Below are 18,117 nucleotides of genomic sequence, written 5' to 3'. Positions count from 1 at the left end.
CAATGACATTATGTAACTTCCTCACTCAGAAAATTGTACAGAAAATAGTTGACAGGTTTACAACAGAATCTTTCACATATACCCTTCCCCCCCTGGATACTCAGTCAACTGTAAGCCCTGGCAACCCATTCACACACGACCATCAATTCACCCTGAGTATGAATTCATTCACAAAACCAACACCACCTGGTATGATGCTCCGTATACAAATACTTAAAATTCTGACCCATGACTCGTAGCCTGTCACCATTTCTTCTTCTTCTCTGTGTTGCGTAAACCGAGAGGAGCAGAGGAGAAGAATGTTGGCTAATCACTTACAGTTATCTCATTGTGGGAAGACATGTTGAACTGACTTTGTGTTTGACTGACCTGGAAAGAGAATATTCTACTTCTTCTTTTGTTCTTAAATTCTACTGTTAAAATCTCCCAGAAGCCACCAGGAAAAATGACAGGAGACAATGCAATCTGCATTCCTTTCATCCCTTTCATGACCAACGTGGGTTGTTTTGCTCGGCCCTTAAAATAGCTGATGACGTGGTGGTTTTGAGTCATCCTAATCTAAAAAGCATACTCCTTTAAGGGTGTCAGTTTAGCTTCGTCTTCCTGGAGTTTTGCGTCAGTGTCGTCTTTCCTGTGTAGTCTGGAATCCTTTACACTCGGCAGGATAGCGGCAGATGTGAGGGACATTTGTATGTTTATAACCTCTCCCCATACCGGGCCGCACTCCATCAAAATGCCACCTCGTCTGTTTAATTTATCACCTGCGGCTTAGCTGTCCCTCCTACCTGCACAAGTGTGATAAGGCCAGTTGTTAGCCCCTGGGGCGGACCGTCATCAGCACACTGTCGGTGATTTATTAAAGTAAGGAGCCGTATCACTCGCACACGAGACAGGGCTGCCACTTCAGCACTGTGTGACCGAAGGATCGGTTTATGTGAGATGGATTTTTATGTTTCTTATGTCAAAAACTCCAATTAACATTTTTGTGATAAATACCCCAATACCATTTCTACTTGCCAATTGTCTGTTTCCACATTTCCGCAGATGTTTTGAATGAGAAGCGCAAAGCCAAGGACTTAATTCCCTTCATTTGTGTGGTATTTTTGACCGTGGTCCTCAGCTGGAAAAATGCTTAAGCTTTGCCAGTACAGAGCTCTGGGTCAAAAGGTTTCTTCTCTGTCAAGTGGAACACTGCAAAAATCTTTGCGACTGAAAACATTCACTTTTTTTTTGTTTTTTTGCAGCTGCAAGTCTGCTTTTGTTTTTGTTTGCTTTTCCAGCCATTGCCTGTGCCAAATTAAGACTTAAGGTGTTCATATTTTATTCCACAATCAATCATAAAAAAAAGAGCATGCAGCACACACTCCATTTCAAAAATGTGGGGGTGTTCTACATCACGACTGCAGCGCTCATTTAAACCCGGCTAATGTTTGCCAGATGTGCAATGCAGGTTAGTCACTGGAAGAGTCATACTCCCTCTAATGGTCACAGAGGGTGTCACAGGAGGAAGCGGAGGGATTTCTATTGTTCACAGTCACAGCTGTATGATGGGAATTTTTTTTTTTTTGGAACCAGAACTGTGACTGTTATAGGTCTCTATCTGCTCTTTTCTGCTCTTTTTCGCTTTGTGTCCTTTGCTTTTGTTGCCCCGTCTCAGATTGCAGCTTAGTTTTTGTGTAGTTCCTTCACCTCAAACCTTTTAAGTGCTGTTCTAATGATCAGCGTCTCTCGTAGTGGTGTGCTGAGGTTGCCTGACCCTCGTGACTCTTTAATAAGACCAGTGCTTGCTGGCGCTCTACGGTCCCCACAGTTCCCTGTGCATATTAAACGGAGAGTGGAACCTCCTTTGGATAGCTCCATAAAACCGGACTTCATTCCAGCCAACCCCTGTTCTGCTGCCCTCTCATGTATTTTGCAGCTCCATTGAGATCGTTTTGGTTTGGCTTTTGTGAGTTAGTCATCATCAAAAAACATTCTTTAAATTGGGAACTTCCCTTGCCATCTGACCATTATTATTTTTTTTTTTTTCGAGGTGTTCTCGTTTCTGCACTGTTTAGGATTTCGCTCCCAAGCTCCCTGACAGAACAAATACGCAGCTGTGGAGGTTCTTCTGAGATCCCGACGACTTTGTAACACTAAATCTGATTCAGGCTATACTGTTGATGCTGTGAGTGTGTGTATGGGGAGGGGTATTCCTGGAAGGGGGCTTAGCCGACTTCCTGCTGCTCAGTACAGTTAACACAGGGGCGATGGGCTGTGAGTGTGTAGTACATGCGTGTGCACATTTGAGGTTTTTTTTTTTTTTGCGCGTGTTCGTGCGTTTGCACATTTACATTCTCCAGGGCTCCGTCATGCGGCAAAGCCAGATGTAGGCTTCCCCATTGCTGCTGGACTCGAGCATTAGCTCTGAAACGGTCTGCACTGTTTGGTTATTTTAACTGAAGTATTTCGAGGCTCTGGAAGCACAGTTTACTAAAGCTATTAGGACCTTTTTACTTGATGTGTGCCCACTGAGTGTATTTACAGAAGAAACTTTAGGATGTGGCCCTTTCCATTTGCAGGGTTGTATCCAGTCATGTCTTGAGTGCTTGGTTCTGGTTGTGGCAAAAAAAAAAAAAAAAAAATTGTCTATTTTTGCAGTTACAGTGTGAGGTTCAGTAAAATGAGGCGATAAGAACACTTCTCTCCAACTAATAGTGCCCCCTGTCTGCTCTACTGACTGATGGATGGCCTGAACATAATTCCCCACACCGCACAGTGTGGTTGCTTGCTGACTTAAATGAGACTCGGCAGATATCAAAGCAGCAATTAGTGTTGCAGAGCTTTTCTCTTACGAGCTCTTAATTTGTTGACACATGCAGACTGCTGTGTCATGTTTGGATAAATGGATTAAACTCGTGTCCCAGTCTCTCACAGTGTATCGCTTTCCTTTTATCAGCGCTGACACTCAGTGGATATACACACACATGAAACCATGCTCTCACTTATAACGTCTCCCTTTCTCTCCCCCCCCCCCCCCCCCCACCCATTATTCCCTGCAGATCCACACATCAAGGTGTGCGGGAAGAGGGAGAACGTGAGAGAAGCCAAAGACAGAATAATGTCAGTCCTTGACACAAAGGTACAGTAAACATCTTTATCGCAGTGAAAATGGACTTAATGTGGATGTGTGTAATTTTCTCGCCCTTTCCTGGCGTTCGGTTGGACCGACTGTGTTTCACTTCGGCTCTCCTGCTGATCCAAGTGACAGATTGCTCACAGCAGTGTCGTACAAACTTGGCACTAATCTTGTCGGATACTCGCATGCTGAACCTTGTGTGTGTGCGCGTGCAGGCTTTCATTGCCATGGCAACACAAGAAATAATGTACCTGGGTGCCTGAACTGTAGCACCCCCTGGGGGCAGGCAATTACCCATGCACTTTGAACAGCCACACACAAAAGAGCAACACATGATTGGCTCACAGCATCTCATATGGCTTTCTCACGAAAAGGCCATTTTGAGTCTGGTAGACACAGTTACTTGATTTTACAATTCTGCAACATTTCTGTTAATGTGCTGCATGTTTTATTGGTCATCAAAATGACTGCAGCATATGTAAGTGTTTAAATTCTAGGTTTCTTGTATCTGTTAAAATGGAGTACAGGCGATGAATGCTGCACTGGCTTTTTGAGTATTTATAATCGGAGGTAAATGGGGATGCAGTTTGTCTTCTTCATCCTGGTTGATTGTGTTTACACTTGAAAATGTCATCACCACGAACACAAATACATTTAATTGGATGATGATGCACTCTCAGACCTCAGAGATACTATTGACTGCCAACTGCCAATGAATGCAGAGAATGACATTTACTTTATGAAGTTTAATATTTGGTCGGACATTCTGTAATCCTGTCCCTCTTTTTTTTACTCACCTTATTATTTTGGTAAAATCAGGCAGCTCCCTATTGCATCATTTTGTCATCTTCCATTTCAGAGTAGAAGTGTGATCCCTTTGCTTTGCATCGCCAGCTTTATCATCACCTTTAAATAAGCTGTGATTTCCAATATGTGAGCAGTGCAGCTGCTGAATGCTCAATATCATGGATTGTTTTCAAATACACGTATAATTGCATATACCTTCCTCTTGCCAGCGTGCACCTATCACTGAGCTATTGCAAAAAGAAAAATCAATCATCATTTCAAATCCTTTTCCCCCTGCTCATTAGAGTAACAGGGTAACCCTGAAGATGGACGTCTCCCACACAGAGCACTCCCACGTTATTGGCAAAGGTGGCAACAACATCAAGAGGGTGATGGAGGAGACGGGTTGCCACATCCATTTCCCAGACTCCAACAGGAACAACCAGGCGGAGAAAAGCAACCAGGTTTGTTGGGCTGCTACATAGATTTATGCTGTGCAGTCTCACTGAGGCGTAAGAGAGATGAAGGGCTGTTTACTGCCGGTCGATCAAACCGATCTCTTGAACAGCAGCATTGCACCATTTAAGATTTGAGTAAGTATATTTCACTCTGCTACCTAGAGTGTTTGGTATTGTCACCCCTCCATGATACATTTTCTTCAATAGTTTTGATCTGTAAATGCAGCCGTCCAGCCCGTTCATTAACTGTCACAGGTTCTTGGACTGGACAGGTTGCAGAGAGTTGGTTTAGTTCTGCTGTTTTGATTGGCCAACCCAGAGGAAGCAGGTGTGTTTTGGTTGGACCCCCTATAGAAGTGCAGCAGGATCCTGTTGTAATTACCATTAAAGTGTAGTATGCGGAGTTCAGCAGAGCGCACTGCCAGTAAATGGAGCACCTGACAAGTTCATTTATTTTCAAGGGGCTACTTCACTGATTTCAACCTTATCTCCAAGGATTTCACAGACTAAGGTCTGTCTTTAGTGTGTAGACCATTAAACGTACCAGTACTCTGTAACTTATAGGCCGTTCAATCCCCTCCAGTCTTACTCTGATGATGCAAGTACAGGCTGATGAGTCGTGCGCAACTCCTTTTTAGGCCCAAGAGCCCTTAAGCTGTTTTTCTGGTTTCTAAGGCTTACTGACTGCAGCAAGGCCTTTGAGAAACAGAGCATTTTGATGTGCAGTGGTGTTGATAAGCAAATGTATATAAGGGTGAAAATGACGGAAGTGGCTATTTAGGATCTTACTCAAGCCTGCTCGAGCAGGGGAGATGTTTGCTAACATGAGGCTCCACAATGGGTTTCCTCTTGAGAAGATATAATTGCTGCTCACAGCACTACCCTTCTGTGTGTGCATATGTAATAGTATGTCTGTGCTTTGTTCGTGTGGAAGTCCAGAGATGACCCAGACTGACCGGCTTTATGTTTCATTTCTTTTTTTTTAAATAACAGCTCCCAGAAACAACTTTTTCTTTGCTCCAAAATGGTGAGCAGTTGGCTATGAAAGAGGGAAAAGAATAAGAAAGGAGATTGTTATTCAGGAAGTTACTCAGTAACAAGATACTTTTTCCTTCTTTAAAAAGTCTTACGTATGTTATTACTAAGTAATTAGTCAAATTACTTGTTATATTACTATGCAGACTTTTTGTTTTAGACCAGTTATGTGACTGGCTGAAAGAGTATTTAATAATATGATATAATAATTTGCACATTGCGATGTTGCACATGCATGTATTCAATTAGAGGGTGCATATGGAGACACCCACACAGTCCGTGCAGCCTTGGTATTAATTGTTTAAATTTCGATTGAGGGTGCATGCGTTCTGGGCACTAATTCAGGTCATCGCAACTTAAGTTTACCTTGCACAAAAACACAATGCTAATATAATGCTAAACTGCCCAACACTGTTTATCACTTTTTAAAATGCCCCCAATAAAAGGAACAGCATGTAGGGTTTAGGGGGATTTATTAGCAAAATGGAAAATAGTATTCCTAACTATGTTTTCATTGGTGTTTAATGGCCTGAAATTAAGAATAGTTGTATTTTCATTAACATAGAATTTTTATATCCACATATGAAGTGGAGTCCCCCATGTTACACGGCCATGTTTCTACCAAAACCCAGAACTGACAAAGAAAACTGCCATTCATATTTTTCACATTACCTGAAGGCCACTGTAGATTCTCTGACACGCTTGAAAAGGTCAGAGGTTGCAATCAGAAACCGCAGCACCAATAAATCCCACGTGCTGCTCGTTTAATCTGGCCTCTCATTGTGGTGGTTGTTTTTAAAAAATAATAATAAAATACATTTAAAAAGCCTTCAATTGTGGAGGCCGTTTTTAATCATAATGTAAGATTTGTGGTAACTGTAATGATGCGGTTCAAGAATATAAAACATCAACTGGAAATATGTCACAAAAAGGGATTTGGTTTCAGTTTTGAGGAAGCCTTTAAACTTTTGCTGTTTTCAATATGTTTGTTCTGGATTTCCTCTCCACATTGAAATGAAGTGCAACTGTGTGCGATCCTCTGAGCCATTGTTTGTTTTGGATTGGGTTTGAACTGATTAACTGATTAACATACGTTATCTTTTTATTGTGAACAGGTGTCCATCGCCGGGCAACCAGGAGGGGTGGAGGCAGCTCGAGTCAAAATAAGGGTAAGTTGAAACCCATTTGTCTTAAAGGGATATTCCTCCCAGATTTTTGAGTGTTAAAAACACTCATTCCCTTTTCACCTTCACACAGCACAGCGGCTGTGGTCGGCTTGGATTTCTGACAGTTGCAGTCAATCAGTTCATCAAAACATCGTATCCAGTGTTTCCCCTAGAATTATTTTCAGGGCCAGTGGTACCCACCATTTTTCTATTCATTTTATTATAACAGAGTTACATACATTTGACAATGCCTGGGAAAACTAGCCTATTGTCTGTGTTATTTTCATCATTATTGCTTACCAAAAAAAACAGAGGGAGAGAGAGAGAAGCTCCTCAATCAGAACAAAGATATAAGCTAAACAGCAATTTGTAAACTTACCATGGGGAGTGTGGTACAACCAAAGGCTGTAGTTATGGTTATTATTAAGCCATTCGGGATCCCAGCCAGATGTTCTGTGTTTAGCTGTATTTTTGCTGGTTCAACGTTACCAGTCAGCAGTGTTGGGAAAGTTCACTTTCTACATGAACTAGTACAAAGTTCATTTCACAAATTTTAAAATGAACTAATTCATTTTCAGTTCATGATTCAAAATTTTGAACTAAGTTCACAGTTCAAAAAATGAACTAGTGCATAGGTTTTTTTTTTCAATATGTTGCTGCAAGCTATTATTTTTCAAAATGATTGCCACAGCCTATATAGAACCACAGACAGCAATTATTTTATTCAAATCATTAAAATCGAACTTATTGCTTCATCCACACACTCTGTTCATATGAGTGACGCCTTTTTATACAACATATTCTATAACCAGTGGGAATGCATTTGATGAAACTCCTGTAATCAATGTGTAAACTGCAGCTGTTAGCCTGCTAGCCACGCTAGCTCCTGCAGTCTATATTCTGAAGTCTTCCCACACTGTCCCTCCTGCATGGCCACACTCGCCTGGCTCATTCTTGATTACAGCTTCAGAGTGCTCTTATACTGAACCGCTCCATCCGTACTCACTCATTAGTTGGCCTGACTAACCCCCTCTAGTGTCACAACCAGACCTATATCCACAGTGCTGCGTCAGCGCTAAAGAAAGGTCTGGCTCCGCACATGGTCATTCTGGTATAGGGGGGGAAAGCACCCTTGCTTGGTTTTTTTCCAATCACAGTTGTCTTTTCCAAGCACACAATGTAGTGACGTTGCCCTTGCGGAGCAGAAACGGCAGAAAGTGAGCAGAATACTGTGAGAAACGCAGCCACCGCCAGGCTCATACCCGCCGTCTCCATCAAAGCTTGTGTGTTAGTCTGACTTCCTGTTGTAGTTTACTCGTTTGCTCCCAAGTGCATCACTCAAAACTGTTACTTCCTGCATCAACAACACTTCAGAAGCAAGCACCACCCCGAACCTATTTCCAGACCACTTCCATCCAAAATTGTACAATACAAGCTTGAGCCTCAGCCCTTTTGGCAGGCCCGTCTCCAGACCATTTTCTAGCCTCTTCTCCATCTTCAGTTTCAGTCTGACTGGAAGGCCGGCCTCCGGCTTCAGCTCTGTGGGCGGAGAGAACCTCTGTGCTCTTGTGAAGTGCTACATCCTTGAACTTTCGCTGTATTTCAACACCGCAGCAGTCGTCTACAGTGAACACGTTCCTCCACTACGGGTTGACCAAAACTAACAAGTGAAGTGTGTGTGATGGAGAGAGAGAAAGGAGAAGGTCATGCTGGTTAGAGAGAGAGAGAGAGAGAGAGAGAGAGAGTATTGGCAAATGTCTGCATGCACGCATACCCATACCTCTCCGTGCTCAGTGGTTGTTTTTATAAGCAGCAAACCACAACCCAGATCGTCTAGTTATTTTTTTTTTGCTTTTTTTTTTCTGCCACGGGTGAAAGAAAAGGATAATCAAGTCTAACCGTCGCAGTGTTGTACAAAGAGGTTTAAAATATAAGCTTTAGAAAACCACAAAGATTGTTCTGGCCTCCAAAAGACACACAGTCAGCGGATGACGAGGGTGGATCAAAAGACAGGTTTCCCTCTGTGTTAGCTTGACTTCTTCTGATATTCACCTCATCCCATGATACCCGAATACCTTCCATGCTGTTCCATAAAACACTCAATACTCACCCTTAGACAGCCCTTCCACACGTAGCTTTAATTATGTATGAGCTACACCACTTAACCCTGGAGGCAATTTCCTCAAAAGCAGCAAGGGAAAGTAGCACCAAGGAGAGATGTTCCTTTCATCTCTTTGGTTGCACTTTGTCCACTTTAAACACACAGTAATGTGTCAACAACTACATACTAGCTTGTCCAGAGATGGTTGGTGTCTAACTTGCACCAGGTTTGCTTTTAAATGAATAGTTTTGGGAGGGTTAGATGAGAAGATTGATACCACTCATCTGTGTGCAGCGGTGTGCTAGAGAGTGAATGGAGAGCGGGGCCGGCGTTGGTGAGAACAGAACCATGAATCGGGAGAATATAATGTTATTTTCCGATTGTTTCATGGGTTTTACTTTATCAAGCACAAATTAACACATCCACCCCTCCTCACAGACCTGCAGGAAGGTGCTGTATGGATTTTTAATGGCTGCAGGCGAGCGCATGCTTCATCCTGCTGTGGCCTGTCTGCTGTCTCTGTTCCTGTATCAGGTCTGAGGTCTGTGGCCTGTGGTACGCTGAGGGGCGGGGCAAAACCCGGGCTGCACAACCTGCTAATTGGCTGGGGGTTACACCCTCACGCGGGGTCCACGTTCTCTTTGCTAACACCTAAGAGTCATGCAGGAAAATAGATGTGGCAGAGTCTCTGTAGAAACAGGGATTTTCTTTTTTAAAGAAATTGTTGCGTATTATACCTTTTTTAAGCTAATTGTCTCCCAGCTCCAGTTTCATATTGAATGGAAAAATACAACCTTCTCATTAAACATCCACGAAGAAATTTAAAAACCTTGGCAAAATATCTATATCTATATAACTATTCCTTTTTGATCTTTTTTAAACGAGATCAATTTAATAGACCCTACTATTGAAGTCACCAGTGCATAACAGTTTGCTGTGTGTTTGGTTGGGGATGGCCTTTAGACCACATCCTCCTCTAAGTACCTGAGCTTGTTTCCTCTACCCGAGGTGCATTAGCAATGAACATAATGTCCCTTTCACATACTACAGTGGACACGCACGGCCTACTGTATGAGGCTCTTTTGTGTGGAGGTGTGTTGAGTCTGAAACAAGTCGGTTGTTGAGGTGATGGATCCTCAGGGGATCTCTTGGAGATTTCAGAGGTGGAGCTGACAGGCAGGTGATGAAAGGTCTGGCCAGTTGCTTTAGCTCGAAGATATTTTCATTTTTCTTCATCTCTCACCCGTAAGTCAGGAGAACTGCAGCTTTTTAACAGCACTCTCAGATTGAATACATGTGAAACTCATACTTGCCAGGTAAACTTTTTTTAAATATATATTTATATATATGTATAAAGCTGAGGTCAGCTCCACCATAAAATCAGTCTATTCTTCATTCAGTGCCTGACTCCTGCTGCTCTGCTTGTCCTCTCTTGCGTTTCCCTCAGCACTGACCTACATTTCTCAAACCCTCCGAGAGCTAGTGCTGAAATGTGATATAAATGTAAGGCCAAGCGCATATGGGACTGATCAGGGATGCATTTCTTTGGTCAGAGCAATTCATGCTGCTTGCCCTTCACTGGCAGCCAAAACCATAGTGGCGCTCTGCCCAAGAGTCAGTGTTTGGATAACACTGTGTGCGAATGTGTATTCATTCTCTTCTCTCTCTCTGTGTGTGTGTGTGTGTGTGTGTGTGTGTGTGTGTGTGTGTGTGTGTGTGTGTGTGTGTGTGTGTGTGTGTGTGTGTGTGTGTGTGTGTGTGTGTGTGTGTGTGTGTGTGTGTGTGTGTGTGGACACATTCCCTTCAGTTTGTGTGTGTGTATGGGTGGGTGCCTGTGTGATTTCTCTCTCATGCATGCAAAAGTATGTGTGTGCATGAAGCGAGGCCCTTCCTGTCTGCATCTATTTTGTTTGAATGACTGCTACGATACAAATGACAGGAGCTGATGTCAGTTGCTGCTCCTGCGGTTCCGATGTAATGACTTGGTATGAATGCATGTGAATGAGCAGGTCGTAGACTAGGGCTGCCCCCTCTTGGCCGATCGGTCAGCTAATTGGTCATTTTGGTCAGTAGACCAGGATTTGTTTAGTTAATCAGTCTTTTTTTTTTTTACTTAAATGCTTTTTCGTGCTGAATGACTTATTTCTAAGAAACGTATGAGCACATTTCTGGTAAATGCAAGATTTTAAAGTTAAGTTTCTGTGTGGTTGTAGAGAAACTCAGTTTTACAGATCGGTCGATTAAATCACAGAATCTATTAGTCAACAAAGGTGTTTCAGGATTTTAAAATCACTGTAGCCTTAATGTTTAAAATTGCAGACCAGAAGAAGTTTTCCCACCTTCTGCTAAAGGAACTGCTGTTATGTCCCATAATTCTACACTTATTAAAGAAATCACCCTTTCACCACGCGTCGCCTGCTGTCTAAATGACCACACAATGTGATAAAAGCCAAAATACAGTGCCTGTTTATGATTTTGTTTAGAAATCTGACACAAAATGTTTTATTTCCCTATTTTCTGGCAGCAGCACTGGCAGCATAATGATAAGCTATCCGACTTAACTTAACTGCAGTATTTCAGCATGGCGGTGGTTTTCTCAGTCATTCAATTTTCTTTTCCATCCTCCTCTCCTTCCATCCCTCCATATTGCAGGAGCTGCTCCCTCTTGTGCTGTCTTTCGAGCTTCCCGCCATCATGCAGTCTGACCCCAGCTCCCCCACCGTGCAGCACATCTCGCAGACCTACAGCCTCACGGTCTCCTTTAAGCCCCCGACTCGCCTCTATAGGGCCACCGGCGTGGTTCGCGGCTCACAGAATAACGCCAGTGCTGTCAAGGTGAGAGGTTGACTGATCGGTGCCCAAAACCCAAAGAAGATCAATTTAGAAATGAAAAGTGTTCATATATTAGTAGCTGGAATGTGAACTTTTGGCAGGTTTGCTTGATAAGTGAATGAAATTATATGATTTAATCAAAATTCTTGTAAAGTAATTTTCCACCAGTTGACTTAATTGTCTCAGCTCTAAATTAAATTCCATATATGCTTCAGTACTGGTTGACCACCTCAGTCACATGATCATGTCATCAGTTAATTTCAGCAATTCCTATTTCCATTTCTTTTTTTTTTTAACTTTTGTCTGTTTCCTGTTGCATTAATGGCAATAATATAAATTTGGTTTCATTTGGATTTTCCCTTAAATTCGAACAAAATGATGAAGAGACTGAATCATAAAGGTCATAGCTTCAACTCTCCCCGTCCTTTTTAAAGCTGCTTAAATAACTAACCGAACCCTGACCTGTGCACTCCTTGTCAGTCATTTCACTGTAACAATATTTGAGTTGATACCCTCATTCCTCCCCACCCGGTTACATGGTGAACCACAGACCAAGAAAAGGTTTCCAGAGCTGCCCAAAGTCAAGGCCCACCAACGCTGTGGGAGTTCCTTACCTTTCTCACTTTAAGTGCCTCATTACTCACACAGGGGCAAGAGAGTGCTCGAAGGTGATTGGCCACTTGAACTGGATGGGTCGGTCGGTTCAAGCTCTCCGATAGAAGGGAAACACCAAGCAAGTCCAGAAGTCTCTCCTGAGTTAATTATTTCTTGAAATAGATTCGGGAGTTTCTCACGGCGTTTCCTCTCTGCAACTTGTTTAGGCTTAAACACACTGTATATTTTATATATGCACACAGATGCACTTCCTGGCATCTGAGTTCTGGCTCCTGAAAGCCTGCCAAGGAGTCTTTTCATCATCTCTGGCAAGCCGTACCTACCAAGTCACTTCTTTCCCCACTTATGCGCCTCTGGTAACAATCTGGAGCTCAGTTCTGTTTGCCAGTGACAATTTGGCATATAAGCATCCCTGCATTTATTTATTCATGTATGCTTGTGCACTTTTATTTGGATTTGTCTGCTATTGTGAAAATATATATACAGTATATATGGTGTTAATGTGGGCATATGAATATGCAGAAGCATGGCCCCTGCGTATGTGGTAGGTCTGTGGGGTCAGTCAGGATTGGGAAGCATGCCAGATGAAGGCTGAAGGATTAGAGGAATATGTGTGTTATGTTATGTGGTGGTGTGAGACACTTGGAGTGCCTCGAGGATTGCCAAAACCGCTGTGGATTGTTGTATTATGCTGGCCGCAGTGAGTGGATTCCCGTTGTACGCTGGAAATGACTTTACTGGGCCAAGTGATGGCTTGCAGAGCCGGCGAGGAATGAGACTGTTAACAGGCCGGCAGATGCAGTTGAAAATATAATAGTTTCCATTGGAGAGAACACTGCTGCTGTCTGTGGGAAATGGGCAACATGGCTCCACTGCTCTCCTCGTTAACTGATTAGTCTATGTGATCTGGCTAGTGCTCTAAATTAAATATTTTTCCAGCTTTCCCATCACGTCTTTATGTGGTTTCATTTGTACTGTTTGATATATTGTGAGGAGTCGGTAAATTATATTCTCTTGTTTTATTTTGGGAAGACGCATGCATGTGTCTGAGTTTGGATTGGAAAACTTGTATTGTTATATTTACGCTCACTGATGTACTGTACACTTCATACAAAATGAATGAAGACATTGATGTTTAAAAGAGAGAATATTAATTTATGAAATGGCAGGATTTATCTAAAGCAATTTTGATAATCGATTAATGGTTTTAATTATTTATCAGGCACGAATGCAAAACATCTGTTTTGAACAAAACAAGCAATTTGATGACATCATGTTCAGACGAATCAGTAAATCCTTTAGTAAAATAATGAACATATTACTTGACAATGGAAATAATCATTAGTTGCAGCACTAGCCCTTAATGAAGTTGGCATTTAGCTCAAAGTATTGCTGTAATAGTTTCAAAGAGTCCCTAGAAAGAACTAGATAATTTGTGTATTTTTCTTTTAGTTCTTCACATCATTTGTCACATTACCTGCTTTACCTGGTCATCCTTGTTTCCCCAGAGGGGCACAGCTCTGCTGTTGGAGCACCTGGCTGGTAGCCTGGCAAGCGCCATCTCAGTCACCACCCACCTGGACATCGCACCCCAGCACCACCTCTTCATGAAGGGCCGCAACGGCAGCAACATCAAGCACATCACCCAGAGAACGGGAGCCCAGATCCACTTCCCTGACCCCAACAGCCCCCAGAAGAAATCCACAGTCTACATTCAGGGCACCATTGAATCGGTCTGTCTGGCACGGCAGTACCTCATGGTGTGTACTTTTTGTGTGTTTTGTGTTTATTGGTGTCCGCTGGTTATAAAGAATGACTTTTTAACTGCCAAGCTTTGTTTTTTTGGGGTTATGGGATGGCATTGGCAATAAATGCTTTACATATACAGATTCCACATGCTGTGCGGTAGCTATAATGGATGTCATTGTTTCACTAACATCACCATGGTATGTGTGAATGATGCGTGGGTTTTTGAGATGGGCTTTTAGAAGTAAACCATGATTGCCTTTTGGGGTTTTGTATAGCCCTGAGAGGGATTTGCTTGGCTCTGCTCCTGCTGCTGAATCGTCCGCTTATACAACCTTCTGCCGCCGACTCAAGGTCAGCCTGTGTGATTTATAGCCTCATACCTGCATGTGAGATGGACACGCATATTTGCGTCAGCTTGGCTCGACTCCTTGCTGTATACAGATTACCCTCCTTGATGTTAAGGTAATGGTTTGGCCTTCGTATACAGTAGATTTTGGCGGATTTAAATTACAGCACGGTCTGTAATTCAGAGGTCAGCACATTACCATTTTTTTGGACTCCCATTTAACTTTAAAAATGCTCTGTGGTCATTCTTGTCTTGTTGCCGGTAACCGCTGAGGCTACGCTTAGCCGAATTACTTAGGAATATAATGAGATGTCTTTTTCAAAAATGTGTAAAAGTGATCGCTGTTTAATTACTATTGGCTAAAGTATTCTGCTGAGCTGGTGCGTATGAGGCATCTCGGGCTGTAAACAGCTTTGGCTCTCTGTGTGGAGATCCATAATGTGGGGGCAGTAATTCTGCCCAGAGCCTTCTTTGTCTGCGGTCTCTCATTTGGCCCCAAAGACATTCAGCAAATGCCAAAGTTGTTGCAGTGGCTAAACATGACTTTCTCTTGGTCTGGACACACAAGAGGGAGCCTCTCACTGTCCGTCTGTCTGAGCGAGGCCGTAAAAACAATTGATTTATGAGAGAAGAGTGAGAGGCGAGAAGAGAAGCATAGAAAGCAGGGGATGGAGCAGGAGGCTGAGAAAGAAGAGAAGGTGATGAAGAGAAGAGGGAGGGGGGGGTATCTTTTAAAGTAGAAGAGTGGACAAACAGGAGGAAGAGAGTCCCTGTGCTCAGTTGTGTACTGTGTGATTTGGCCTCTTCCAGCCAGACTGTAGATTACAGCTCCAATCTCAGGCCCTGTCAGAGCCAGCCGGGCCTCTGTACTCTGCTGCTTAATTACACCCACTCACAATAGGATGGCTGTCCAGCACTTAGCCCAAAATACAGATGTCTGTGGTGCTTGTGGTGGTGATCATGCTAAACAGATTGCTCTTGGCGGAATTTCCCAAGCTCTGTGTGGGATGAATCCAGCAGTGAATCTTGTATTTATTGGTATGCCTAACATACAACTACAAATTGTATAGTATAAAGGGACATTTACTACTGTTGTGAGAAATGGCCTATAATATAGGAATACAGATGCTATACTAGACGACTGGAGTGTGTTGCTTGATGAACCTTTTTGTTGTTGTTTAGTTTTTCTTTTGTTTGCTCCACAGGGCTGTTTGCCTCTGGTATTAATGTTTGACATCAAAGAGGACATTGAGGTGGAGCCCCAGTGTATCACAGCACTAATGGAACAGCTGGATGTCTTCATCAGTATCAAACCAAAGCCAAAACAACCCAGCAAGGTATGACACCGAGCTCACACTCACACAGCACAGAGGGTTGAAGGGGATGTTAAGCCATGTGTGGCTCTAGGGATGGAGAGCATGTTGATCTGTGAATACCAATGAATTATCTCAACAGCAGCTATAAGATGGATTGTGACATTTTGTACATGCTATTCATGTTGCCCCGAGAATACATTTTAATAACATTACCGATCCCCTTGCCTTGTCATGTAGCATCATCTTCATCAGTCAAAAATGTAAATATATCCAATATGTATAAAAAATTCCTATATAGACAAGAATATCGCTTCGATGCCAAAAATCACTGCATTATTTTTACAATAAGTACATACAAAATGACTTAAAACACAGACAGTTATACAAGACTTATGGCAATATACCTGCAAAACTAATGACCAGTGACCATCAACCTCCACCTAATTAGCAAATGTTAGCATGCTAATTAGGGTTGTGCCAACAGCCGTTGCCTTTGCCAATATCAAGATATGTGCCTTGTTTTCCAATAAATTAATACTAATATTATTATTAAAATATCAGTAGGCTAAATTGAATTTTCCCGTTACTTTCACAAGGGCATGCCTCGCATACTTAAGCACGCACGCCCAAACTTCAGGTGTAAATAGCTTATAACTAATTAGTAGTTCTGTACCGGACCATTCAAAGCATTGGAGCCTGTTTCATTACAATCCCCTTACTCGCTGCGGTGGACGAGGACAAAAAAATGAATTAATCAATACATCGGCCTGCAAGCACCATTGTTTTCTTCCCATGCAGCCGACCTGAAAACATTTTGATTGAGTAAATGTCCGCCGTCAGTCAGCCTGGTGAAGGTTAGTGAGCCGCTGACGTAGTCATAGAGACGGTTACCAAGACGGAGTCTGTGGGTTGGACGACAGAATGCTCACGACTCACTTTATTTCATTCATGTGTTATTTATTTAATTGATGTGACAGGGACTGTAGTATAAAAACCAAATCCCATCGGCAACGGTACAACAGCAACATTAAGTTAGCCCAACAAAAATCACAAGATTTCACAACATTCAGACACGTCATGTGTTCATCCATGCATGATGGGTACACGATCTTAGCCATGATGTCATCCTGAATGTAAAATCTTCCAGAGGGGATTCCAAGAAACAGAAGCACACATTTATACAACCAGAAAGAGACAAATGTGCCGACTGCTGTTACTGCTGGTACTAATGAAATGGACAGGCCGTGATGTCAGCGCTATAGTGTCATAGACAAAAGTCTTTACAACTTCACATTGATTGACACATACGGAGAAATTTATGTTAGATTCAGACGTGTGATGCATTGTTAGAATGATTTTATACTGGCTTGTCTATGGGAGTGTATGTAAGCTCTGAAAACAAGAATATTTCCATCATTTCAATTGTGGTGAAAACCAGGACATTTTAATGTTTTACAGATATTTGAACTCGGGATTCCCATCTTGAAAGTCCAAGTCAAACCGGATGTCTGGTCAACATTATCCCAGATTTTTGAGATGCGATGACAAGATTAATTCAATAAATCAGTTCTACTAAACCTTAAAGTTTAGAAGTGAAATAAATCCTTACTTTTCATCCTGAGAATAAACATAGCTGCTGTCTGACTTGTTGAAATGCTGCGTCAGGCAGAGAGAGAGATACAAAGACAACCGAGAAACAAATAAGCCACATTTCCATTGGACAATAACTAAGTAATAAGTAAATTATAGATCTCCATGTCACATTTCATCACTATTTGATGAAAAAGGAAAAGCGTACACCGAGGGGAAGCATGCCATACCAACACTGAGGAGAGCGAAGCCGTGTCGGTCACATCAGTCTGCACTCAATCTTTCTATTATACATAAACTATTCAATGTTTTTTTTTTTTCAAACGACTGACTGATTTGCAGGTATGCTCATTCACCTTTCATTAAACAGAATTGAACTTCATGAAATATATCGATCATTAACATGTTAAATTACGATTTCCAAACTCTGGCACGAACTGTGGCGCGCCTGTGTTGCATCCAGCGCCAACTGCTGATGTTACTCAATGTCTACTGTTGTACAACATATAATATTCTTCATCATATTTCAACACTTGGCCCGGTGCTGACTGTCTCCTCGAGGTGCCCACGTCCCATCCCGAGCCAGGGCTCGCTGCCCAAACCCGACAGGCCCCTGCGGGGACCGATGTTGAGTTGCCAGTATAAACACTGACCCAGCCCAGATCCTCTTAAGAACCCCTCACTTAAATATTTTAACGAGGTGACAGCAGTAATCCAAAAGGCCCGTCCAAATGCACGCCGTAGCCCCTGTGCTCCCGGCACTTTGGCAGACCCATAAAGGAGGGCGTGCGTGTGCGTGTCAGGGAGACTGATCGTGATTGGAATCCATTTTTCAAAAGCTCAACTCTGGCTAACAACGCAAAGAGCCAGGGCAGAATTTGTGCTCACATGGACTTTTTATTTGATGTTTATTAAGGGCAGGATTCCCTGCTGATGTGGAAAATGTAGTTTCTCTCCCTGATTCAGAATGTTTCCTGTTTGAAATGTCTTATTGTTGATTTAGTG

At 42.6% G+C, this 18,117-nt stretch overlaps 1 protein-coding gene across 1 annotated transcript in view; it reads left to right on the top strand.

The window, feature by feature from the left end:
* bicc1a (BicC family RNA binding protein 1a) overlaps window positions 1-18,117 on the top strand; it is a 54,874-nt gene that overhangs the window by 24,617 nt on the left and 12,140 nt on the right. The window contains exons 4-9 of the mRNA XM_084020645.1: window positions 3,042-3,121; window positions 4,210-4,368; window positions 6,513-6,566; window positions 11,317-11,499; window positions 13,620-13,871; window positions 15,412-15,543. Of these exons, the coding sequence (XP_083876771.1) occupies window positions 3,042-3,121; window positions 4,210-4,368; window positions 6,513-6,566; window positions 11,317-11,499; window positions 13,620-13,871; window positions 15,412-15,543 (860 nt within the window). The remainder of the gene's footprint in view (window positions 1-3,041; window positions 3,122-4,209; window positions 4,369-6,512; window positions 6,567-11,316; window positions 11,500-13,619; window positions 13,872-15,411; window positions 15,544-18,117) is intronic.

This window comes from Eutrigla gurnardus (assembly GCF_963514095.1).
Source record: "Eutrigla gurnardus genome assembly, chromosome: 11".
Lineage (NCBI taxonomy): Eukaryota > Metazoa > Chordata > Actinopteri > Perciformes > Triglidae > Eutrigla > Eutrigla gurnardus.
The sequence above is the reverse complement of the archived record's forward strand: the minus strand, read 5'-3'. Positions and strand labels throughout refer to the sequence as shown.